Source organism: Lampetra fluviatilis, chromosome 42 (assembly GCF_964198595.1).
Source record: "Lampetra fluviatilis chromosome 42, kcLamFluv1.1, whole genome shotgun sequence".
NCBI classification, from domain to species: domain Eukaryota; kingdom Metazoa; phylum Chordata; class Hyperoartia; order Petromyzontiformes; family Petromyzontidae; genus Lampetra; species Lampetra fluviatilis.
In genome coordinates, this window is record NC_136316.1 from 1,283,227 (window position 1) to 1,310,769 (window position 27,543).

General features: G+C 49.1%; 1 protein-coding gene across 1 annotated transcript; it reads left to right on the forward strand.

Annotated features, from left to right (window-relative positions):
• The first annotated feature begins 303 nt into the window (after positions 1-303).
• Positions 304-27,543, forward strand: LOC144946630 (flap endonuclease 1-like). Its single transcript, XM_078875651.1, has 13 exons — positions 304-672; positions 8,681-8,753; positions 9,336-9,438; positions 10,579-10,618; positions 12,306-12,337; positions 13,121-13,184; positions 15,072-15,154; positions 16,009-16,145; positions 16,650-16,710; positions 19,742-19,873; positions 20,365-20,522; positions 21,469-21,598; positions 22,299-27,543. Exons 1-13 carry the CDS (start codon positions 591-593, stop codon positions 22,404-22,406), a joined length of 1,203 nt encoding a protein of 400 aa, XP_078731777.1. The 5' UTR covers positions 304-590; the 3' UTR covers positions 22,407-27,543.

Consider the following 27,543-nt stretch of genomic DNA (forward strand, 5'->3'; position numbering starts at 1 on the left):
GAATATAAAAGCGCGGCACTTTCGCGATGAAGCTGAATTAAATAAAGTGTAATACCGACAATGAATGACATCCACACACCGTGTAACATTCACACACACACAGGCTCGCTCGCATTTCTCTCTGCGCGCTCAATGAAAACACGCGCACGGCAAAATCCCAAATGCGTGCAAGGGAAGGGGGGGGGAGTCCCTCCCGCAAGACCGCAACCGTTACATTGCTCGCCGCACCAACACCAGCGAAACGAGAGAATAAATATCCCTCGCTCCTCCACACGTGGCCACTGCTGCTACGCCGCCGAGTGGCCGGGGATTTAAAGGGCGCTGCCGAGCAAGCAACGCGTGCGTGTGCTCACTCGCTCGCTGCTGCTGCTGCTTGCGGTGCACGCTCTGTTTAAAGGGACTTCAAGATCGCCATTTCGCGATTCGTGCATGAGAGCGGGGGGTGGCGAATCGATTCTGCTGTGCTGTGCGAGTCTCGATCGCACGACCGTTGCTAAAAACACAAACTCAAAGACATCGTTTATCCCAAATCTCTCGATCCCCACCCACCGCTGCTCCTTCAGCGTCGGAGAACTGGGTTCGACACGGAGATGGGGATTCTGAAGCTCACCGACCTGATCTCTGACGAGGCGGGCGCTGCCGTGCACTATAAGGTGCTCGAGGACTACCGAGGTAGGAGCGCACAGCTGGGAGGCATTTAAACCCCGCATGCGCCCCCCGTATACACACACACGCGCGCGCACACACACGCGCACATACACACAAGCGCTCTAAGTAACATCAGCATCTGCAGCGGTGGCAGCAGCAGAGCCGTGCAACATCATCGCCTTCATCATCAACATTATTGTTGAGCGTCGCCGTTGTTGTCATCAAAATAACCACCACCACCATCATCATCGGCACCGTCAACATCGTCCTGGTCTTTGTTATTGACGTCATCATCATTATGAGCGTCACCGTCGTCCTCGTTACCACCACCGTCGTCAATATCAACACTGATCGTCATCGTCGTCATCATCATCATCACCGTTATCATCGTCGTCGTCGTCGTCATCATCACCACCACCGTCATCATCATCACCACCACCGTCATCATCACCACCACCGTCATCATCATCACCACCACCGTCATCATCACCACCGTCATCATCATCATCACCATCGTCACCATCATCACCATCGTCATAATCATCGTCATCACCATCATCATCACCACCGTCGTCATCATCATCACCACCGTCGTCGTCATCATCACCACCGTCGTCGTCATCATCACCACCGTCATCATCGTCGTCGTCATCATCATCACCACCGTCATCATCATCATCACCACCACCGTCATCATCACCATCACCGTCGTCGTCATCATCACCGTCGTCATCATCATCGTCACCACCGTCATCATCATCACCGTCGTCATCATCATCGTCACCACCGTCATCATCATCACCACCGTCATAATCATCACCACCGTCGTCATCATCATCATCGTCACCACCGTCATCATCATCACCGTCGTCATCATCATCATCACCACCGTAATCATCATCATAATAACCACCGTCGTCATCATCATCATCACCACCGTCGTCATCATCACCGTCGTCATCATCATCATCTGCGTGCATGCACGCGCGGGCGCGCGCAGGGAGCAATGGCCGTGATCGGCGTCCCGACATGAAATGTTGAAAAAAAACAACAAGGGGGCAGATTTGCATTTTCCCTGCTCGAGATGGCAGCCGGGTGGGGGGGGGTCTGTCTCGGTGTGCGAGCGAGCGAGCGGCTGTGACGATCAGAGAGACACCATCGGCAATCATCTATTGTGGTGGTGGTGCCTGCTCTCTCGCGGAGAGGGATGCAAACGAGGCTGTTGCGAATGATGATTGTTGTTGTTGTTGCTGCTGTTGTTGTTGCTGCTGTTGTTGCTGCTGCATGATCTTGGAGGCGGGGTGGGAGGGAGGGAGGCTGCTCTTATTCGCTGCTGGGTGCGGGCTATACTGTATATATGTTACCGTATTAGCGGTCAGCTGTGTGGTGGTGTGTGTGGTCAGCTATTGAGTCGGGCGGTGTGTTTGTGTGTGTGTGAGCAATGTCGCTGGCTGTATTGCGAGCTGTTTTGTGAGCTATATATGTACTGCTAGTTTCCTGGTTTTTTTTGCGAGCTACGTGTATGCTATGTGAAAGCTGTGCTGTATGCTTTTTTAGTCACCATCTACGGATTCTACGCTGTGCCGTGTTGTTGAGCGGTGTAACATTTTTTTCTGAGCTGTGCGCTGGCTGTGTGCATGAGTAGCCGAGTGTTTTTTTTGTGGGCTGTGCAGTTGGCGCTGTGCCATGTAGTGGGTTTTTTTTTACCCGAGCTTTGTGCTGCAGTCGGCACTGTTATTTTTGCGAGGTGTGTACGTGTGTGTGTGTACATGTGTACGTGTGTGTGTATGTGTACATGTGTACGTGTGTGTGTACATGTGTACGTGTGTGTGTATGTGTGTGTGTATGTGTGTGGGGAGCGGTGGTGGTAGCGGTCAGCACGCTGCGCTACGAACCCGGTGACCCGAGCTCGATTCCCGCTCACGGCCAACGTCAATGACGATTATCTGAACCGGTCCTGGACATCCCCTAGGTCGACTCGGCCTCAAATGAATACCTGGTGCGGTGTGTAAACATCGACACTGGGGAGACAAAGGCGGCCGGGCGTGGTGTTGGCCACCCACCCCCTCCTGTACCGTGCCGGCCTTCACAGGTGCTCGCTAACAGCACTTGCCCCTACAGCCTGTTGAAGGCTACAAGGGGGATCTTTATCTTTGTCTTCGTCGTGTTCCTCGCGCGAGTCGACGACTTCTTTGTGCGAGTTACGAGGCAAGAAGTCTGGCGAGCCGCGGCGTGTTTATTTGAGCCGCGCACTGGAAAATGTGCACGCGCGCGCGTGTGTGTGATGTGTGTGTGAGCTATGTGTGTGTGTGATGTGTGTGTGTGTGAGCTATGTGGTGTGTGTGTGAGCTATGTGTGAGCTATGTGGTGTGTGTGAGCTGTGTGTGTGAGCTATGTGCTAGGTGTGTGTGAGCTATGTGTGAGCTGTGTGAACTGTGTGTGTGTGAGCTGTGTGTGAGCTATGTGCTAGGTGTGTGTGTGAGCTATGTGTGAGCTGTGTGTGTGTGTGTGATTGTGCTGTGTGTGTGAGAGCTATGTGCTAGGTGTGTGTGAGCTGTGTGTGAGCTATGTGGTGTGTGTGAGCTGTGTGTGTGTGAGCTGTGCGTGTGAGCTGTGTGTGAGCTGTGTGTGTGTGTAAGCTGTGTGTGTGTGTGTGAGCTGTGTGTGTGAGCTATGTGTGTGAGCTGTGTGTGTGTGTGAGCTGTGTGTGTGTGAGCTGTGTGTGTGAGCTATGTGTGTGAGCTGTGTGTGTGTGTGAGCTGTGTGTGTGTGAGCTGTGTGGTGTGTGTGTTTGAGCTGTGTGTACGCTGTGTGTGTGAGCTGTGTGTGTGAGCTGTGTGTTTGAGCTGTGTGGTGTGTGTGTGAGCTGTGTGTGAGCTGTGTGTGTGTGGTGTGTGTGTGATTGTGCTGTGTGTGTGTGTGAGCTGTGTATGAGTGCTGTGTGTGTGAGCTGTGTGTGTGTGAGCTGTGTGCTAGGGGTGTGTGTGAGCTGTGTTTGTGTGAGCTGTGTGTGTGAGCTGTGTGTATGCTGTGTGTGTGCTGTGTGTGTGTGCTGTGTGTGTGAGCTGTGTGTGAGCTGTGTGTGAGTGCTGTGTGTGTGAGCTGTGTGTGAGTGCTGTGTGTGTGAGCTGTGTGTGAGCTGTGTGTGTGTGTGAGCTGTGTGTGTGAGCTGTGTGTGAGCTGTCTGTGTGTGCTGTGTTGTGCGCCGTGGTGGAGCAGTAAGCCGCTGCGCTGAGAACCCATTCACCCGAGTTCGATTCCCGCTCACGGCCAACGCCAGTGACGGTTATTTGAACTGTGTCCTGGGCATCCCCTTGGTCGACTCAGCCTCAAATGAGTACATGTGCGTAAACATCGCCACTAGCGAGACAAAGGCGGTCGGGCGTGGTATTGGCCACACACCCCCTCGCGTACACCATTCCGGTCTTTCGTAGGTGCTCGCTAACAGCACTTGCCCCAACAGTCTGTTCAGGCTACACGGGGGCGGGGGGGTCTTTGTCTTTGTGGTCGCTGCGGAGTCTGGGATTATTTCTCCTGGAATATTTCTCGGGGCCTCTTAAACCCAGCAGCACAACCCCCCCGCCCGCAAACACTGCTCCGACTGAAAACGAACCCTCCCTGCTGAGCGCAATGCGTGTGAGCCGGGTGCGTGTTCGTTGCGTGTGCTGCTGTGAGAGCTACGTGTGTGTGCGTGCGTGTGTGTGCGCGCGTGTGCGCGTGTGTGTGCGTGTGCGCGTGTGCGCGTGTGTGTGCGTGTGCGTGCGTGCGCGTGCGTGTGTGTGCGCGCGTGTGTGCGTGCGTGTGCGCGTGTGAGCATGTGCGCGTGTGTGTGCGTGCGTGCGTGTGTGTGTGCGTGTGTGTGCGCGTGTGTGCGTGTGTGTGTGTGCGTGTGTGCGCGTGGGGGGTGTTGCGCGCTCCGCTACGAACCCGGCCACCCGAGTTCGATTCCCTCGTTCACGGCCAATGCCAGCGACGATTATCTGAAACGGTCCTGGGTCACCCCGAGGTCGACTCAGCCTTAAATGAGTACATGGTGCGACGGTGTAAACATCGCCACTGGAGAGACGAAGGCGGCCGGGCGTGGTGCTGAGCAACCCCCCTTTGTGTGCCGTTCCGGCCATCACAGGGGCTCGCTAACACGACTTGCCTCCAACAGTCTGTTAAGGCTATACAGGAGATCTTTGTTTTTGTGGTGGTGATGGGGGGGGGCAGCAGCTGCTGCTGCTATTGTGCGAGCCGCACACGGCTCAGAGCCCCCCCCCACCACCACCTAGCGGCCGGAGCGCGGCTGTGCCCATCCCGCGACGCGTCCTCGATTCACCCCGAGCCGTGATCGAGAGCCTCCCCGCCTCTCCCTCCCCTGCCTCCCTCCTCCCCCCACCAGCCACACACACAGCTCCCCCCCGTCTCCAACGCTGCGGCTCAGGGGTCACGTTCGTGAACCAGGCAATGACCTCCCCCCCCGGCCCTCTGCCGGCGGAGGGAGTGAACTATGAATGCCAAATGTCCACGCGACGCAGGTCGGAGAAATGAAAGCGAAGTCTTGCTCCTCAGCTGCAGCATTGAGGAAGGTGCCCTTCTTCTGTTTATATGTCCCTGAGACAGTGGGTGGAGATTCCACGTTCCTATGGCGGGGGTGAGTATATCCATTGAATAGCTACCGTTTAACTCTCCCACAAAGTGTTAGGGGGATTGCAAAGGAGGGTACGATTGGCTGTCAACCAACCAACTCCCGACCAGGATTTGAACTCGCAACCTTGCAACGCTCCTTGGCCGGTCTAGGGTGTGAAGGGAGTAAATAAAATCGGGGCAGTGCACGATCGATTATACACAGGGGTGATCCATTGTTAGATACCCCACTGATTTGTAATGGGATCTCTTAATTTTCTTCTCAGCAACCGCGAGAGTACTGTGACAGCGATGGATTCGTACTTTACGGAGGAGGGAATGATCAGATTGAATGAATCGATGCAATGAGATTGGTGGGGAGACGTGCACAGTGTGTGCGCATTTCTCCCTGCTATTGAGTGGGGCATCTATATATGGATCGCCCTGTGAGTGCACACGATGGATGACTGATGTACATCCTAATGATGCTCTGGTGGTGGGATGATGAAACATGACATTTGTCTTGGCATAAAGTCGTCTATGCGTGTGGCTCGAAACGTTGAAAAATAAAAAAAAAGACCTTTCCATCCATCAATCTCGTATTAAGGGGCCGTCCATAAATGACGTCACGCGATTTTGAAAGATTTTTGACCCCTCCCCCCTCGTCACACGGCGTCACAAAAAGTCAGACCCCCCCTGAAATATGACGTCATAACGCTCTGCCCCCCCCCCCCAAAAAACATGCTTCAAATCGCTTTAAATTATTGTCATTGTAGTGCGTATTGAATGTGGCGCTGCACTCTGATGTTGTAGGCGAAAACATTTCTTATTAAGTATATTTAATTAAGTAGAACGTGTTGCCTATATTTATTTAAAGTTGCGCATTTTGATGTGACGTCACATTTCTCAAACCCCCGCCCCCTCGTCACATATCGTCACAAATGTCTGACCCCCCCCCCCCCCAGCTGCGTGACGTCATTTATGGACTGCCCCTAAACACTCATACAATGACGACCCTCATCATCAGTACACCGAGTGAATCGCCTCCCTTGGAGTGTGACGCCGAAGCCGACAGAAAGCGGACGAAGCCCTTGCCATTGGCTACTAACAGGAGATACAATGAGGACGTTCCCACAGTTCTGGGGTCTGATTTGCAAGGTCCATCCACTGCTGGATGAGTGGCTCCACTCGCCGTGCCGGACTATCACGCGGCAGGTCACAGCCACAGCGAGATGTTAATTATTTATATTTAACTGCATTAGAGTCATATTCTTGATTCTTTCGGTAAACTCACGTAGAAGGGAAACAATAAAATAAGAAAAAATCTTTTTTTATTATTTTATAAAATATTTTTTTAAATTATATATATATTTTTTATTTTCTAAAATAATGAAAACATTTATTTTAAAAAATACTAATATATTTTTATTATTTTATTGTTTCCCTTCTACGTGACTTTACCGAAAGAACCAAGAATATGCATTAGAGTTGTTTATTTTGTTACGCTTAATGATGCAAATGGCGCTTTGGGTGCCAGATTTGGTGTCAGGAAGGCGTCAACGTGCCGACCAAAACTGAATTGACTCTGAGAGGCGTTGGGAGCGTTGTCAATTAGAATGTGGCTTTTCTTTAGCGGCACTGCCCTCTGCTGTTCAACAACGTGGGGTGAACAGCAATGGTGCGGCTGCAGCTGCCGACCCCGTGAGACCCTGCGAAATGCGTCGCAGCTCTGAAGCTCGCTGCAAATTAATGGCGATGCAGGAATGTTCCCTTTTACTTATTTATTTAAGCACACTAAGCCTCGCGATTTTGGACGATTTTTGACCCCCCCCCCCTTCGTCACACGGCGTCACAAAAAGTCAGACCCCCTCAAATATGACGTCACAAAGCTCTGCCCCCCCCAAAAAATGCTTCAAATCGCTTTAAACTATTGTCTTTGTAGTGCGTATTTAATGTGGCGCTGCACTCTGATGTTGTAGAAGAAAACATTTAACAATAAGTCTATTTAATAAAGTAGAACGTTGTCTATATTTATTTAAAGTTGCGCATTTTGTTGTGACGTCACATTTCTCAACCCCCTCCCCCTCGTCACACATCGTCACAAATGTCTGACCCGCCCCCCCCCTAGGTGCGTGACGTCATTTATGGACGGCCCCAAAAACAAAAGTAAAATGTTAATAAATACGTGTGGTTCGATGTAAACAAAGTATTTGTACTTACGCGCCAGTGCTTAATTTGTGTTTTCGATGATTTACTTCAAAAATAAATCTGGCCACGTCTCGCGCCCCCAGAAAGGGCATCTCGTGCCCCCAGGGGGTGCAGCGTGCAGCCCCTGGCAAGAGGAAGAATTACCGCACTCACGAGATGATTGCAGAACAACTCTAGCCACAGGAGGAGGGGCTAGTCACTCTAGCCCCAGGGGGAGGGGCTAGTCACTCTAGCCACAGGGGGAGGGGCTAGTCACTCTAGCCCCAGGGGGAGGGGCTAGTCACTCTAGCCACAGGGGGAGGAGGGGGAAGGGCTAGTCACTCTAGCCCCAGGGGGAGGAGGAGGGGCTAGTCACTCTGGCCCCAGGGGGAGGAGGGGGAGGGGCTAGTCACTCTAACCCCAGGGGGAGGAGGGGGAGGGGCTAGTCACTCTAGCCCCAAGGGGAGGAGGGGGAGGGGCTAGTCACTCTAGCTACAGGAGGAGGGGGAGGGGCTAGTCACTCTAGCCACAGGGGGAGGGGCTAGTCACTCTAGCCCCAGAGGGAGGAGGGGGAGGGGCTAGTCACTTTAGCAAAAGGGGGAGGGGGGGGCTAGTCACTCTAGCCCCAGGGGGAGGAGGGGGAGGGGCTAGTCACTCTAGCCCCAGGAGGAGGGGGAGGGGCTAGTCACTCTAGCCCCAGGAGGAGGGGGAGGGGCTAGTCACTCTAGCCACAGGGGGAGGAGGGGGAGGGGCTAGTCACTCTAGCCCCAGGAGGAGGGGGAGGGGCTAGTCACTCTAGCCACAGGGGTACGCGGCTCGGCTTCGGTGCGCCGCTTTGCGACGTTATTTATTGAGGATCGCCGTCTCGTATTCACCCACGGTGCATTGCGGCTCGTGAATTATTTAGTTGTTTTTTGTTTTTTAAACAGAGTTCGAAAAAATTGTCTCTCGTCCTTTCGGTTGTCGACCTCTGCACTCACGACTGGAGCTGTGAACTTTGACATCTCCATTTAAAACTCGCTTCTTTAGAACTGCCGTTTGTGTTGAGTTTGTTGTGCTTCTCCACACCCCCCCCCCCCCCCCGATTAGCAGATTGATTGAGGAATCCATTGCAAGTACGGTTATCCGCTGACCACGTAGAACATGGCTTACGAAGCGGTGTGCGTGTTTTCCGGAAGTTTGAGACTGACTGCGGCGCTCTGTCCATTCTAACCCCGCTTGTGCCGAACCCACGCAGATCGGCGCCTGGCTGTGGACGCTTCCATCTTCCTCCACCAGTTCGCCAGCAGCATGGGCTACATGCGGCACAGGTGCACGCCCCGGGGCCATATCCTAAGTCCCATAGCAGACCCCAAAAGCAGATCCCAATAGCAGACTCCAATAGCAGACCCCAAAAGCAGATCCCAATAGCAGACCCCAAAATCAGACCCCAAAATCAGATCCCAAAAGCAGATCCCAATACCAGACCCCGATAGCAGACCCCAAAAGCAGATCTCAAAAGCAGATCTCAATAACAGATCCCAATAGCAGATCACATTTTAATAACTCATCTCAGGTTCAATCTCTTGGCTCCATAGCAGATTTGAATTTATATCCCACAGCAGATCTCATAACTTGGGTAATAAAGTGTTGAGTTACGAATAACAAGTCCACCAGAAGACACTGAGGCATATCCCATAGCAGATCCCATCGCACGTCACAATAATCTGTCCTGTAGATCCAATAGCAGATCCTAGAGCAGTTCCCATCGATGGTGGCGTGGTAAGTCTTCTAGCAAGCGGACACAGTTCTACATAACATTGTAGTTCTACATAACATCACAGTTCTACGTAACATTACAGTTCTACGTAACATTGCCGATGCCACTGACAGTGACTCCCCCTGTTGTGCAGCCACCTGCTGGGCACGTTCTACCGCACAGTGGGACTCATGGAGCTGGGAATCCTCCCCATCTTCGTGTTCGATGGCCCCCCACCCATCCTCAAGGCTCCCCTGGTAAGGGCCGTACGTGTGCGTACGTGTGCGTACGTGTGTGTGCGTGCGCATGTGTGACGGGGAGCGGTAGTGTAGCGGTTAGCGCGACGCGCTACGAACCCGGCGACCCGACTTCGATCCCCGCTCACGGACAATACCAGTGATGATTATCTGAACCGGTCCTGGGCCTTCCCCTAGGTCGACTCAGCCTCAAATCAGTACCTGGTGTGGTGTGTAAACATCGCCACTGGGGAGACAAAGGCAGCCGGGAGTGGTGCTGGCCACCCGCCCCCTCGTGTGACGTGCCGGCCTTTATCGGTGCTACTCGCTAACAGCACTTGCCCCTACTGTCTGTTATGATTTACTGGCCTTTGCTAATCTAATGCTGGATGAAAGCATCCCTACACCTTTCGGCCATAGGGGTGGCTTGAACATACTTCACCATACTCGTCAGTGCTGGTTGGTGAAGTAGAAAGGAACCAGGGTCAATTCAGAAAGTGTTTGGCACCGATGTTAACCAGGGCTGGGAATCCAACTCAGGTCATCATATTGACAATCCAGTGCACTGCTCCACACCGTATTCTGCAGTAAATATAAATAGTTTACAGCTGTTTCTCAATCCACTGGTGGATGAAGGCGATCCCATGCTGCATCAGGCTTGGGTTTTAGTTTAACCATGCATCGCCACATTGGTCATAAGGGTTTGTGAAGGGGATTCCCAGGGACCGCTACAAATATCACTCGCCACTGATCTTAGCCCTGACGAGGTATGGAAACTCAGGTTCACCAGGTTCGCTGTGCGATGCACTAGCCACTACACCATCACTCTCTCCAAACTCGATGATATAAAATATTTGAGATGTTTTGAGCAATTATCACAGCACATATAAATAAATGTCTGCTGTGATTCTCTCATGCAAGTGAAGGCTATATTCTTGGTTCTTTCGGTAAAGTCACGTAGAAGGGAAATAATAAAATATATATTATTTCCCTTCTACGTGATTTTACCAAAAGAACCAAGAATATTAATCCCTGCAGTCACGAAAACTTTAAATCTAAATTCAAGCGGAGACTCGTGTGAACTCGTGTGATTCTCTCTCGCAGGCGAAGACTCGTGTGAACTGTGTCGTAACCGTGGATTCTGCCGCATTTGTTTTTCAGCTGAAAAAGCGCGCAGCGGTGAGGCAAGTCGCCATCGAAGGTATCGATTAAAATAAAAAGAATTAAACAACTGCGATGCGAGCAGCTTCTCCATTTGTAATTCGGTCAAAGTCTCTCTCTTTTTGAACAACAGCTAATTGCCCCAAACATCATCAGGCTCCTATGATTTGTCGCTGTTGCTCCAAGGACAGTGTCTGTGACGAACGTGGTGCTGATCCTTTCGACTCGCGTAGCAGTGGAAGTACCCGTTGCTGCTGTTGTTGTTGAACACCATGGTACGTCACGTGATGCGGTACCTGGACATCATGAGTCGAGCACCCCGACTCCTTTACAACAGCACTTTTAGAGAAGGTAAATGCGCAGCCCTGCAATTTGCTTTCCCATGCCACTGCTGGCAGAAGGGCTTCCATAACAGCAAAATAAAGAGGGCATTTTGTCTTCTCTTTCACGTTGATCAGACACGTTGGGATAGGTGGGGAGTGACCACACGCTACTCCACCGCTCACGACCTGCCAATCGGCTGACTGTCGTCTTGCACCCAGCTCCATGCAACAATGCATTATTAGGTGCACACGTGTGCAGTGCGTTAAAACGGGATGGAGTTTGCGTTTTTCTCCCTGTTTTTTTGGGACGGCATGGTTGGAGTGGTGATGCTGCCTGTTGGAAGGCCGTGCTTTGCGGTTGACCTTTGCTTTTCGTCAATAAAGACTTGATTGTTGTTACCAGACCACGTACAGTTGCGAAGGTAACCAGTAGGAAAAGAGACAATTACAGTAGACTCTCGATAATCCGCGTGCGGTTTATCCGATTTACGCATTAACCACGTGTTGCACACTCGAAATGAAGGATGTAGGCAGGTGCTCCAAATCGAGGGCAAGCACATTTATTTATTGTAGTCAATATTAATCTTGTGAAGAACAGCACCGTCACTCTGTAAAATGCAACAACGCGCGTTACACGCAGCAATTCTTCCGAGACGCCATTAACCATGTGGCTGGTTTACACGTGCGGTTATTCATTAACCCTGCCAGCCACCTACAGGCCCGACTCAGTCATCACACTGCTGTACACACATGCATTGATGCAATGCACAGCACATCAGGACCTTCACAGAACCACACTTTACTCCCTTGCTGCACAAGGATATAATTAAAAGAGTGATCCATTCCTAATGTGCCACACACGTGCCTGAAATTTTGACGTAAATTAATAACCCGTGGACTTTCCCTTAGGCACAAATTAATCATCTAAAAATAGTGATAGATTGTTATTCATGGAAATGTTTATTACAAGTCACGTGCTAAAACCGAAAAGATGTGTGCTCCGGTTAATCCGAAATCCACGTGATCGCCTCTCCAGTCCAGTAGTTCCACATCTTTATAACAATGGGCAGAGTTTGATTGATTTTGATTGGCGTGGCTCTGCTGTCCACCTAGTGGAAATACTTTTCTGGTAGGCCGGAGCAGGGAAGTGATATTATTTTCACTGAGCGCTGGCATCGATCAGTCGATGGTTAGTTTTTGGCACAGAGATCCGCGGCAAATTTAAATTTTTGTGTTATCCACAATTTGGGATTATCCGCAGCCGTGCTCTGCGTCGATTGCGCGGATAATCGACAGTCTACTGTATTTGGTTTAAACATCAACAAACATTTACTTATCACTAAAGCGTCTGTGAGTTTGTAGAACGACTGTGAAAACTTTGTTCTTCTCTTTGTTTGTTTTCAGCTTTTCGGGCGGCTAAGGAGGCTGCAGCAAAGGTCGGTGGGCATTGTCAAGTTCTTGCCTGGGTGTTTAAATCACTACTATCATCATCACTACCCAGTGCCGGATTAATCTAGTGCAGGGCCTGTAGCATATATTGTTATAAAGAGGCCCAAAATAAATTAAAAACGCATATTAAACTCAAATTTGTAACTTGCATAGTAAAGTAATTGTATTTTTTCATTTCCTATACAGGCAGATAATACGACAAATCGCTAACTTTAAATACCCAGTTGTTCATAAAAGTTGAAGGCAGTATAGTACTATAGTAATATATGAACCTTATTGTGGTCTTGGGCACGGTGTAATGCAACTGGGATGATCTTCTCGCGGGGCGGCGTGATGCGTTGCTACAAAATATAAACATTATGTCACTGACCAAGCCAAGAGCTCAGAATCTCTTTGTCAAGAAAAAAAAACTTTGGTGTAAATATAGTATTACACATATTAATAATCGGTAATAATTATCATCAGCTTTGTCGATCCACTGCAGTTGACCAAGCAGATTCCGTGGTAGTAGTCATCTGGTTGTTTGACCGTAATGCGCTGTGCTGCTCATCTCAAGTCAGTCAACCCATGGCACATGGGTCTGTGCCGTGACCTCCTGCCAGCGGGCTTTCAACACTTCTCGTGGCCTTAAAGTGCACCTCGCCTGCCACAAGCGCCGTGGTGACCTCACCGCCACTTAGTGGCGAATGGCGGCTGTTGTATTGTTCAGTGCCGTTTGGGAAGGAGTGCGGATCCTGCCGGGTTCTGACCGCTGTCTCTCTCCGTCGCAGGCAAACGCCGAGGCCACCGATTCGCCAGTTCCGGCGGAGACTTCGACGACCCCAGGGTGGACCGGTGAGTAACGCGGCGGGGAACACGAGGAAACCAGTTACCCTTCACGTAGGCTTTCGCGACCACTATTGTCCATAACAGAGGTTTTTTCTCGGGTTAGATCGCGTAAATATATAACTGTGTCGTTAAACCCTCCAACACCCGGCACAGCCATTTAGTGAGGTTTGTCACGTAAACGAAACATGCCAATTCGTTACACACCGGAGTGTTGAACTGCACGGTGGCCCGCGGAATGACGTCGATGCATGGCCCAATCCAGCGTGTTCACAGCGCCGGGCTCCGGTTGGCACCTCCGCATAAACACGGTGCCGTGCATTTTACACGCAACTTTGAGGAATGCAACGGGAGTGGAAAACAGTGTCGCGTAGCTGTTGGACAGGGAGCTCTTGGTTCTGAGCATGTGGTGGAGAGGCAGCTGTTGTACAGATGGTGGCGTAAAAAAACCTGTAACAGACCAAGAGGCAAAAAAGTACCTCTGAGTTCTGCAAAGAGCCAAGTATATATATAAGTGTATATATATCTTGACAGTTTTCGGCACAGCAGGGGAACATTCATTATTCTTTGCTACTGTGATAGTGCGTTCTATAAACTAGTGAACTTTATTTTACCAGGTAATGCACACTGAGCTGTCTAGCTCTATTTTCAGAAGCGACCTGGCCACAAATGATAGCTCAACGAAGTGGCTTGTCGCGTGGAAATTTATAGTAGCAGCCAAATACTCTCAACGCATGATTCTAAATATGGAGGGAAAAACCGGAGGACCTGGAGAAAAATCCACACGACCACGGGGAGAGACACGTACAAACTCCAAATATACTGGCGTCAGGGTCGGGATCGAACCCATGACCTGTATACCAGGCTAAGTAGTTAACATCTCGCCACCATGGCGCCCTACGTTATGCCCCTTCCATAGAGCCACGTCTGGTGGATTAAAGAGATGCATGCGGCTGGGGAGACACCAGTTGGCCATCGCTGCCGTAGAAGAAGGGTGCGAGTGCACTCATGGGATGGGGTTGGCACACGCCTGGACAGATACCTCTGGAAGAGCTTCTTGACATTACAGAATCGGGAAACATTCCCATTGTTCAATGTTCCCCACTGGTGTACGACGTCCTCGTTTCACGAGGTTCGCCGAGGCCTGAACGCTCCAGTCGTCTGGACGTGCTGGCTCTCAACTCTTCTCTGCAACGCGTGCAGGCCGTGCCGGATTGCCCACTTCTTTTCCTCCTCCCTCAAAGGTTTCCTTGTCCGCTCCCCTCTTCTCCCCGATCGCTTGCTCAGCTCTCTCGTTATTTCCCTAAACCTATGCCTCAGAGAGTAGAGTGCAACACGTATTACGTGTACTTTAACCGTAATCACGTTCATGTATTTTGGCAATTATGTCATTTCATCGCGAAGGCTCCGAGGGGAAAAAAATGATATCAGCACCACGAAATATGTTAACACAAATATGAATCATAACGATTCGCTATCATAACGGTGATGTAATGGACCTCTTCAGAAGTCGGGCACGTGAGCCATGCCTAGCGGTGGAGTGTGGTCAGCACGGGCCCTGTTGCACGGAATGAAACGGGGCTCCCCCCCCCCCCTTCCTCTCCGACCTCTTCGTAGCCTGGCGCCTGGGCTCCTCCTGCCCGCAGGCCTCGGGTGGCAGTTGCGCCGTCCGCGCACTCAATAGCCACGCCACTAAAACCCGCGCCCAACCGGCGTGCACCTGTCCTCGGGTGACCAGTGGGGGAAGACTCACGGGGGGGGGGGGGGGGAGGGCAAATCTGAGATGGGTTCTGTGAAGAGGTGAGCGATGACCGCGCACCTGGAGGAGACGAGCGCGATGGAGGTCGTCGCCTGGTTTGTCGTGATCGCTCGTTGCCCTCCGTGTGCGACGTGCAGAGCTCACCAGTGCCGAGAAGAGGGACACGTTTGAGCAGGAGTGCATGAGGATGCTGAAGCTCATGGGAGTGCCCGTCATTAAGGTAGAGCACGCACTGGGGATTTGCTCCACAAGTTGGCCCATGAGCCACGGCGGAATTCGGTACCACTCGAGGTTTAACAGCACACAGAGATGTGCAGCAGTGCATGTACAAAAGCTCTCAGCCTTATCCAGACCACCAGCTCAAAAGAACTGCATTTTTTTTCATCTGAGAGCTTTTGTACATGCAATGCACACAATTGTGTTTTATTAAATCGGCTGGTTCCGGCCTACACGAGTTTTTCTCTTGTGATGCATTTTCTAGTGATTTGCAGACTTTAATTACCACTAGAGGTAGCAAATATTTAGTGATACCAGTTGCTGTATGTGAATAATACAAGTGGATTATTTGATGACATGTTTATTAAATAGGGTTATTGCACGATTCACTCTTACTGGCAATTCAAAGATGTTGGCACAGCACTAGTTTTGTCAGCTCAGATGGTACCAAGAAGTAAAATATTTAATCTGGGCGCCTGGACTAAGATTTGGTGCTCGGGGTGACCGGGTGGTGGTTCAAAAGAACGCTGATGAGGAGTGAATCTAGGAATCTGCCCAGCTGTGATGATTACACGTGGGAACCCTCGATCACTATCAAGACAAATGGACCACAATGCAGTTCTTCTGAACCGGTGGTGTCCCATAAAAGGCTGACAGCTTTTGACACACACAGTGCACGTGTTTGTGTGTTTCTTGAAACCTTTTGTTTTCTTGCCTGCGCTGGTTTCTCTATTGTGATGGGCTTTCTCGCCATTTACAGATTTTAATTCTACGGTTGAAATATTTTAATGTTGCATGCGACCTGAGCTGTGGTCCCGTCTGCTCCATCTCTCGTCTCTATCTCCCGGCCCGGCACAGGCCAAGAGCGAGGCGGAGGCCACGTGCGCGGCGCTGGTGCTCGCCGGGAAGGCGTACGCGGTGGCCACCGAGGACATGGATGCGCTGCCCTTCGGCACGCCGGTGCTTGTGCGTGGCCTCAAGATTCACAACAACCCGTAAGAGCGAACACGGGTCGCGTGACCCCCCCTCGTCGTCGCCACCGGCGCTGCGACGCGTCTCTCACCCACGCGGCGCACGAGGCAGCGGCGAACGGTCTTCCTCGTAGCGACTGGGATTTTTTTTGTTTTACCACTTTCCAACTCCGGTTTGAAGTCTTGGCTGAATTATGTTGTGGCCATCCGTCTTTAACTTGCTAAAGTTGCTAAAGTTAAAGACGGACGTGATAACTCTTTGTACAGATGATCCAATGTACATGGAAGTTTAGTTTACAGTTGTCCATCAGTTAGGGACTTACCCTCTAGAAAACTGGCCATATTAAATAGATGGTTGTCCAAAGCTTGCACACAGTTCGGTGATAAAATGGCATAAAATACTTGCATTGGCATTCGTATACTGCTAAGAGATCCGAGGACAAACGCGTGTTGGAAAACGTTAGAGAATCCACACGTACGTGCGATTCTTCTTCATTGTTTTGGTGATCTCTCTATTCTTGTGCACAGGACTCTCAAGGAGATTTGCCTGTCGGAGGTGCTCGCCGGTCTGAAGCTGACGCAAGAAGAGGTGGGATTCTACACACACAAGCGGGGTTAACCGCGCACGCTAATATAGTACAAAGAGAGATGCTGCTGCTGTGGTGTAATTGTAATGGGTTCAATCGAGGCGCACACTAGAACTTGGAGGCAACACGTTTAATTAACTAACATCACAAACTCTTAACACTAACGGGATAGCGACATAGGGTGGTAACCCATCTTTCCTATACTTAACTCTATACACTTGGGGGAAATGGCTATATACACTCTGGACGGGACAACTACTACATCGGACCAGGACAGCCTGGTCCACGTGTGCGACGTCCGGAGACCGAGGACCACGACCACGAAGGTTTCTTCCCAGCCAGGACTAACTCCGGTCCCCCCCGGGACTCGGCTTTTATACGCTGCGGCGTGGCCAGGCCCCGCCCTTGGCCACGCCCCTTTCCCAGATCCTTCGTGAGGGATCAGGACCCACCTCACGTGTTCCTCTCACCCTCACCCTGGCCCTTGTTACCATCTCATCCGGTCACGTGCCCCCTCGTGTTTACCCAGCCTCTTCCCTGGTTTGCCCGTCCGGTGCCAGGGAGAAGCTCCGCCCATACAGTACCGCTCACACTGTACTGTCGCTACACTACAGTGCCGTCATCAATGACACCACACACACAGTACCACTCACACTGTACTGTCGCTACACTACAGTGCCGTCATCAATGACACCACACACACAGTACCGCTCACATCATCAATGACACTACACAATGGTTAGAAAACTGGACTTGCAATCTGGAGGTCGCTGGGTTGATTCGACCTCACGGCGTGGCATTTGAAACAAAGTTGCAAGTTTCCTAAATCACCTCCACCCCCCCCCCCCAGTGCCTCTTTCCACCCAGCTGGGTAAATGTCTTCACCACAGACAATAGGTTGCGAGATGTTAACGACCTCGCCTGGTATACAGGAGGTTGTGGGTTCTAAACAAACCCTGACACCTGCTGTATATTTGGAGTTTGCATGTTCTCCCCATGGTGGCGTGAATTTTTCCTCCTGTTTTTCCCTCCATATTTAGAAGCAACATGCGCTTAGAGTATTTGGCTGTTCTAAATTTCCACACGATGACAAGCCACTTCATGTAGCTATCGTTTGTGGTGGCCAGATCGCTTCTGAAAAAAAGAGCTACGTAGCTCAGTGGGGCCTTAGCTGGTGAAATAAAATAAAAGTGCAATAGTTTATTTTAATCTGGCCAGCATGGAAGAGAAGGCCAATTACTGTTCAGAGTTTCTAGGACTCTCTAGAGCTCCCTCTATTGGAGAATATTCTGCCAGCATTGGCGTGGAAGCCAAGCTGTTGCACGGACTCACCTTTTTACCACTTCACTTTTCTCTTTCTTTCCCCCCACCAAACTTCTGGAAAGCACCCCTTAGATTCAAGATCGTGTCAGTGTGCATGTCACGCTTGCTGGGGGTGGGGTTTGACAGGAATGGCTCGTCTCGTTGTTGCGTCTCAGGTGGTGGCGCGTTTAATATTCTCCTCCGTTCACGCAGCCCAGGCCCCGGGTTCTTTTTTAAAGACAGCTCAGGGGAACAGAGGGATCAGCACACTCACTTTAATTGGGCCTCATCGTGCGTGACGGAAGAGCTTTACGTGAAGGTTACAGTGATGCCTGTTGTCTGTTTGGCGATGAATTTGGCAGGAGGGTTCATGACCCAAAAAGCAGCGGGGGTTATCCACCCCCATGTAAATGGGTTTATCTGCCAGCGGGGGTGTTTTAATGTCGCCGGACCATGGGTTTAATGGGGAAATTACAGGTGGAGGTTTGTCGCCCGCGTCGTTAATAGCGAATCGGCGTAACGCGTGGTGCGTTTAGAGATTGTGAACTGCCAGGCTTAAAGAATCTTCCGAAATCGTGAAAAAAACCCTCAACATTGGTTAATAACACTGCGGCCTTAAAACAAATAAATTAACCCGTAAAAACAAAGTTTTTCACTATAAATCCTTTATATGCGTGGCACCGGTTTTATTTTATTATTCATTTCTGTTTTTCTTGAGTAAGAGTTTCATTTTTATCACATTGGTATTTTAAATTAAATATGAAATTTTTTTCTTCCTAAAAAGTGGAAAATTTAGGAAAAAATTTTTTCACGAAAATAAATTGTCACGCACAACGAGTCTGTGTGCAAAATGTCAGCTCGATTGGATCACGGGAAGTGGGTTAAAAAACGACCGAAAGATTTGCACGGTCGTAAGCGCGCAAGCAAGCAAGCAAGCGGACTTAATATAAAGGATTTAAAAAGTATATAGTAGTAGACGACATATCAAGCAATGGTTCTAAGTCAGCGAGCATAGAGAGGCCGCAGGGGTGGAATGGTGTCTATTTATGTGCTGTAAAGAAGCGGCACTGCCCAAAATCTCACATTTCATACCTTTCTTTTAAAGCTACAGTGGTATTATTTGGAAACGTGTTGAATGTTTATGTTATGTGTGCTTGTGCACCACTGCCAATGCAGCTATGTCACCAAGTATATATTTTTTGCAATCATATTTTGTTCTCTTTCAAATACAATAGGCTCACTTATTCTCTGTCTCATTGATGCATGCCTTTAAATGTGTTAATGTACATAAAAAAAAATCCCCTCCAAATTTAATCACAATCGTGTTATTGGCATCACGTCAATGAAACAAAGAATCTATTCATAGCTCTCGCAGATCAGTGCAACCATTCATGTTAGGAAATGGTCCGCAGATGCGGATATCACAGACCTTCCTCTGAGATCACTTCTAGTTACCGCTAGTCCACACAGTAGGGGAGAGCACTTTCCCGCCTGCCCTGTAACCAAATTGTATTTATTTCTCAGACCTGGAATTTTGTTAAATTATGAGCGCAGAATAGAATTGAATGCGGCTCTTCTTCATGCAGGAATTGGTGACCGAGCTGAGATCGCACGAGAGAACTCTAGTTGTAATCACAGGTGGTCGAATCCTGGGTCCGAACCAGGCCACTGCCTGGGCTAACGGCTTACGCGTGTCCTGTGCTTGCACCGTGTGTTCCCTGCGTTGTGCAGTTCATTGACCTTTGCATCCTGCTGGGCTGTGACTATTGCGAGTCCATCACTGGCATGGGACCTAAGAAGGCCCTGCCCCTCATCAGGAAGTACCACAGCATTGAGGGCATCTTGAAGCACCTGGATACCAAGGTGAGACGAGGGCTCGCGACAAACACCGGCCAACGTGGTGGTGGTGGTGTAGCATGCCGAGAGACAGAAAGACAAACAAACGGATTCGAGAACGCAAATCATGTCAGTGAGTGGGCAGGAAATGCCTTGGCTAGGTTGGCATGACTAACAATGGAGCGGCAGTAAAGTAAAAAAAAGCAAGCTGAAAAACTAAATGCGTACACAATACAAGTGGTGTATATCAAACATCCCAATGCTGTAAATTCCCGCTGAAAATTACTTATTGGAGATCACACGCAACAGCAGCAGTTGCAGCATCGACCCCTTCCTGCAAAACACTCGGCAGGAGCCTCCTGAAAAAGTGTCTTGATACTCGGTTGAGATTTTCTGCAAAAATTGCCGAGTAATGATCACAATAGTGTAACGTAACAACAGAGGTGCGTTGCAGTGCGATTGCGTTTGGCCGATTCTGACAGAGGACAACGGGCGGTGACTTTGTCGGTGCATTGCAGAAGTTTACAGTGCCCACCGCTTGGGACTTCAAGGGAGCCCGTGAACTCTTCAAGAACCCGTCCGTGTGTCTGGAGGGGGTTCCCGAGAGCCTGGTGGCCTCCACTCCGGACGAGGAGGGCCTGGTGCAGTTCCTCGCGGTGGAGAAGCATGTCATCAAGTGAGGCCTTCCTTCTTGTTTTTTTTGCGGCCTAACGCTTTTCCGGCCAATGCGTCGGCGCCGTTTGTCTGCCTCGAACGGGCTGCAGGGTGGGGGAGGGGGGGGGAGTCACGTTGACGCTCGTAAAGGCGATTCAATATGAATGGAAGCTTAGCGTCAAGTTGTGTTGCTACTGGGGACTTACCCCAGAGAAAACCGGCCACATTCATCGAGGTAATAGTGCCCAAAAACCGGGCAATAAGACTGAAAGAATTTGTCTTGGCGTTTTCGTTGACGTCATTGCGTGACATCATCTCCCAACGTAACACGTCATATGCCACGTGACATCGTCGTGTAAAGTTTCATCTTCGAATTTAAATGATCGCTTTGACTGTCATGTGATGAACAGCATTGCAAAGCATTGTAGGATGCTGTTGGCATGAATGACGTTATATGAAATGAAAGCATTATTTCGATTTAAAGCTTTCGTGACTGCAGGGATTCATCTTCTTGGTTCTTTCGATAAAGTCACGTAGAAGGGAAGTAATAAAATAATAAAAATAAAACATAATAAAATAAAATAATTCTCACGACGTTATTTTATTATGTTTTATTTTTATTATTTTATTACTTCCCTTCTACGTGACTTTACCGAAAGAACCAAGAAGATGAAAGCATTATTATCAGTATTACTCTGCAGCAGGGTGGATGGGAAAGTGCTGCCACTTGCAGGGATCTCAGAAGTAGTTCTGCGATATCTGCTTCCATGGGCCTTTCTCGAACATGAAGTTTTGCACTGTTGTGAAAGGGCTCCAAATGGATCACGTATCTCATGACATGACAGTGATTGCGCAATCAGGATCGAACTGGAATAACAAAAAATCTCTCGTCGCGATGCTGCATGAAGCTAAAACAGGATCTTTGTTTGTGTGCGTGCTCGCGCGTGTGTGCGCATCACGGAGCGCAGGGAGGATCGCATCCGCAAGGGTGTGGAGCGACTGAGGTTTTACCCGCAGGCGACCAAGCAGAAGAGGATTGACAGCATCTTCAAATCCAGCAAGCGGCAGCGGAAGGCGGAACAAGCGGAGGAGGATGCGGTAGCGAGAGCACCCATCGCGACCCCACAGCTGTCAACTCACACGCTTTACCCGTATTCTTGTACAGGGAAATTGAGTTTCCAGGTCCATACGGCGTACAGCCGTTTCAATACGGGCATATATATATATTTGTCTGTTTGTGTTTCCCCCTTGCGATGGGACTTTGTAGGATGAACGTTGAGATGTATAAGGGGCACGGGGTGACCAATACGGTCTGAATTAGTCTGTAACAAGGTAGGGCACTGGTAAGGGGTTGACAGGGATGCGACCCCGCACACCCACGTGGTGCTATTCCCGGTCGCCATTGGGACGCCACACGACGTGGGGGTCCCAAACAATCGGACAAGAGGGTCAAGAGGGGCAATCGGCAATGCTGGGCACAGGAGTGGGATGACAGTCCGAATCATAGATCCTTCTCTCTTTGTTGTCCAATTCACGTGACTTGTTCACACGCTATCTAAATAAAATATATTTAAGTTAATCTTACATTTGTGCAGAAATTTGGTGCCAAGACATTTAGTGATTCTTAATTTCTTCTGCTATTTTTATAATTAAAGTAAAAAGATATTTTCATTACAGTTATTTACAATAATTCGAGGTACATACTGTTCGTCAGGTCTCGAATCGCTTTCACTGGCATCGTTATTTAGTCAATTTCCGCTGTGCACGTGCTCACTTGCGACGTTCTCTCTTGTCCCAGGCGGGCGGGAAGATGGGAAAACTGGAGGATGCGGAGGTAGTCGACGACGAGAAGGAGGAAGATACTGGGCCACCACTGCCCATCAACTCTCCGGCCTGCGTTCTGTAACGCACCCCCGTAGCACTGAGGCCACTCCGCCACCACTCTCATTCCTGTAGTGACAGTAGTGCACATCGAGGGCGGCCGTGACCTTCCTTTAGAAGAAGGGAGAAGCACAACGCTTGGGGTTTAGTGATGTGCGGGGAGTGGGTGAGTGGTAGTGGTGGTGGTAGGGAGAGAAGGATAGGTGCTGGGTCTCGTGCGGTCAGCATCTGGGGGTTAGTGGTTGGTATCGGTTTGTTGGGCTGGGGTCGTGGAGCAGAGTTGAGTCGGAGGTGAGGACAACGAAAAAAAGTGATTTTATATTTTTTTCTCCATTTGAAGAAAACAACAGAACATTTGCTTTGCCTTAATGACATTATTGTCATTAACTCTTACAATAGGGTTTTTAGTAGTTTATGGATGGAAACTCTATGAATCCTGGAATGATTTGCATCAATATTCCATGATTTCTGGGAATATTTACATGGAATTCCCTAATTTATGGAATAATTATATGGACATTTCCAAATTTCTGCAATAATTTCGATCGAGATTGAACCTTTCCTGGGATGAGTTGTACAAATTTTCCATAATTTATGGAATACTTGAAAAAAACAGCAACCAGCATGTTCTTTCGACGTGACCATTTGTTTGTCCGTCTCTCCCACCCAGCCAGCAAAACGTTATCTGATAACGAGAGCCTTGTTTCTCACAACCTTTTTCTTCGCTACTCTGCACTGTATATCGACATGAATCTCTATTTCTCACGTTGTCTCTGTCTGTGTCTCTCTTCATGCCCCATCTTCTCCCTCCCCCTCAATATTCCTCTGCTCCGTCCACTATGTCTCACTTCCCTCCCCCCTGTCTCCCTCCCTGTATCTCTCTCTACTCTCACCCTCGCTCTCCTTATTCCCACATCTCCCTTTCCTCTCTTGCCTCTCCCTAATATTCCCTCCCACTGCTTGTTGCTATACCTCACTCTCTCTTTCCATTTTGCTCTATTACTTTCCTTTCTCCCTCCCTCCCTCCCTCCCTCCCTCCCTCCCTCCCTCCCTCCCTCCCTCCCTCCCTCCCTCCCTCCCTCCCTCCGTCCCTCCCTCCCTCCCTCCCTCTATCTCTCTCCCCTGTCACATGGGGTGGAGGGTGGGTGGGGGAGCGTTACGCCAGCGAGATTCACAAAGCTGGCTCAACGCTGGGGAATGCGGGCGACGGTCATACAGATACGATTGGTGATGTCACCACCGTGCACATGCACTTGTGCACCAGACAGAAATCCAGCCAGGCAGCCATGAATCCAGCCAGCAAAACTTTTTAAAAATAATATAGTATGGTTTCAGGATTTCCGGAATCATTTTAAAAGAATCTCTATCATTCCTGGAATAGTTTATATAGGAATTTCATCGTTCCTGGGCATATTTTTTTAAAGGAAATTCCATCATTCTTGGAATAATTATCACGATTACTATCATTCCTGAAATAATTTTAATGGCCACTGTCATTCAGGGAATAACTTTCAATGAAATTTCATAATTCCTCGAATGATATGGAAACATTGTTATTCCTGGAATAATTTAATGGAAACTTCAGCCTTCCTGGAATCACTTTTGGAATGAAAAATCCATTATTCCTGGAATAATTTTTAATGGGAACATTGCCCTTCCTGGAAATGTTTTTATGAAAAGTCCTTCATTTTGGAATAATTTTTAAATGAAATGTTATTATTCTTGGAATAATTTTAATGGAATCTCAAGCATTCTTGTAATAACGTTTGTGACATTTTAATCTAAAGCCCTCACCTCTGAGGTCCAGAACCATACGGCTCAAGTCAGGCAGTACTGGTCACATAGCTCACTGCTGCGACCAGCCCCAGAACTAAGATCGCGACTCAATTGAGTCGCGATCTCGGGCTCCCGAGTTGTGATCATGAGATTGATAGTGCATATATTTTTACTCTAAAGTCCATGATACACTCAAACGCTTTTAGGGCAATAGCGCTCTCTACATGCTGGAGTGAAACGTCCTGACATCATGCCGAACAATACGTGGTAAAATCCGAAAAAACTACGCAGTGGTGATTTTAGGTCAATCGTGGGTGACATTCAACATAGGTGATCATTTCCCAAATTTGGACAAATTTGATCGCCGCTTTTCATTGCAGGCAACTTGGATGGCAATTTCCATTCGGCTTGTAGCCAGAATTCACATGACTTCCCATGGTTGTATGCTGCCTAGGTCTGTATGTATGTATGTAGAACTTCTTTCGCACCGTACATAGCCAACCGTGCTAGTAGGAGGTGCAGGGGAAGGAAAACAAACCAAACACGAAAAGGAGTTCAATCAATGATTCGAAAACAGACTTTTAAACAATCTCTTTTCTTGTTGGTTAGACAGAACTCCGGCACTCCATGCCATTTCCTTTCCGAGTTGCCAGTCGCTCATAGTACAAGGGAGGCTGAGACAATTGCCCTACACTGGCCCCAGTGTATCATGTCTAAGGCTACGATTTTGGCACGGTAGCTGTTGATAACATTCACGGAATGATAATGGGATTAGCTCGGACGGCTCACCCGCTACCCCTGACGTACGACACTTTCGAAAGGAAAGAAAGGGAGCGCGTAACCCGATGTATTTCCACATTTTCCGAGATTTCACAGACTATCTTAAAAGTCACGATTTTCGAAAACCAAAATCACAGCCTAAATTGCGGCGTTAAGAGAACGGAGGCTGTTGAAGCAGAGAGGTTGGGCTGCCGGGGGCCGTGAGTGTTTGCAGGCGACTGTGCCTTGTGGCAGGGTGAGAGAACATCTTTAGCCTGGCATTGGCTTGGCAGCCAGGCCTCCCGTCTCTCGTGCAGCCATGAAAATTGAGAACCAAATCATTTGTCGAGATGTAAAACCCTCACTAAGCACTTGCTCATGTAGATGCTCTTAACTTCAGTTTGCGGCAGGACTCTTTAATGAAAGGAGTATCCTACGGGAATTAGACTTTTTTGGTAGATAATGCAGGGTGACCATGAAGATTTCATCTGTTATGAAATATACATATATAAATTTAGACAGCAGTTTGAACTGTGCGGTTGAATATTATCCCATACAAACTTGAGCGGTCTTCAAGGTGACTCCGCAGAAGCATCCAAATCGCTCAAACCCAAGGGTTTGGACAACACCTGGGGCCCTCTTAAATCCACGGTGGGTGTTGCCAATGAAGTGGCGGACACGTGGCGTTTTGTAGGCATTTATTCCTGTTGAGTTTAGATGTGTGGAGCAATTCACAAGTCGGTGTCCAGGTCTGATCGCCAAAGCACAGGGGAGAGTGGTGGCGCAGTGGTAAGCGCGCAGCATCACAAACCCATTGATCCGAGTTCGATACCCATTCATGGCCAATACCAGTGACGATTATCTGTACCAGTCCTGGGCCTTGCCTACGTCTACTCAGCACCAAACGAGTACCTGTTGCGTGTGTAAACATCGCCACTGGGGAGACAAATGGGGCCGGTTGTGGTGCTGTCCACCCACACCCTCATTTGCCATTCCGGCCTTCATAGGTGCTTGCTAACACGCATAGTTTAATTGACAGAGCTGAAACTGCCGTCTAATTGTTTAATAATGGATGAAACCTTCATTAATCCCCTGTATATTTAGGATATCTAATGACTTGTACATTGTTGACTATTTACATTTCTCATTTTTTTTTTACCTCCAAATATAGCTACAGGCTGTAGATGTTTTTTTTGTTCCCACGTAGACCCGCGATGTATACCGGATACGGTAATATTCTGTGACGCACTTAAAAAAAACTTTTGAAAGGACGTAGGCCAAAACTGTTGGGGTGTCCGATTACAGACGCGACGACAACAACAACAACAAAAACAACCAGCGTTGTAGTCTTTACGACCTTGTAGTAGAGAGCCTTAATCAATTGAGAGCATGGGAAGACGAAAATGCTTGAAATCGGGTTAGGATTACAAATGGTGCTCGTGAAAACCGAAATAATATTTTGTTTATTGAAGCACACTTGAAATCGTTGTATTCCTAAGCACTAACCGGTATCGAAACTGAGCTTTTGAAAAAATCGTGGTCTATAAAGTTAGGTAAGAACTAAATTCACGTAATCATGAGAGAATAATTTAATGCTGACCTCTCAAGATGGAAAAGCGGTGAAGCATTGAGTTTATTCGGGCGACTGGTGCGCGATTGACACGCGGTGGCGTGAGACCAGCCACAGATTTAAGTGGCAGGAGTGGAATTTCTGTGTCCAATGTGTAAACGAGTTCTGATTATCATGCATGTGAAGCGCGTGGGGGGGGGGATGCAAAACAACGAGCATGTGAGACTTGAGAGGTCCGGGCAATTGTGCGTGATTGGTGCATTTGAGTCATGTTGGTGCTTTGCGCTTAAGCCCAAACTCATGTCCTGTTTTTCCCCTCTGCCTATGACTTGACAGACACTCTTTATAATACACGACATGCACAACTTGTTTCCGTAGACCGTATCGAGGTGCGGTCACAGTCGCTCAATGAATCCGCATCGCATTGCAGTTGCAACATTCTCGATGCCCTATCTCCAACCTTTCCCCACCATAAAGGAACCAACCGACCAAGGAGCTGCCAACATCGTAATGATGATAAAAAGCACAAACCTGGGACAGCGCGGCTGGTTTCGTTGGTTCGGGAATGGCTGTGCCGTGCCCCAGTCATTGAGATTCCTGCACCCAACGTGAACCAAACCCTGACCTCTGCCCCCTTTGTGCTATTGGTAACCAGGACTTAACCTCTCACTGACAACATTTTTGCGACACGCTGGTAGACTTTGCGGTAGGCGCGTGACTAGTAGCCGCCAGCCATCGTGAGGTTGTATTACTCGATGCGGCTGTTGCCGGTGCGGAAATATTTTCCACGCCGCCGACGCGGCACCGAACCAAGCTGCGGTTGAGGTTGTCAGTGCCCAGCACACGGACATCACGTTTCTCCGTTTTAAATTGAACGGCAACCTGTACACGATTACACGAACATTTTACATTTCTTAATAGTGTCTCTGTAGATTTATATAGAGTTTTTTTAGGTTTTTATAAGCAAGGTTTTTTTTTTTTAAGAAAAAAAGTAACTAAGATTTGTAGTGTGTGTTGCTTTGTGTCGTTTTTTCGTTCCATGTTTCCTAAAGGAACG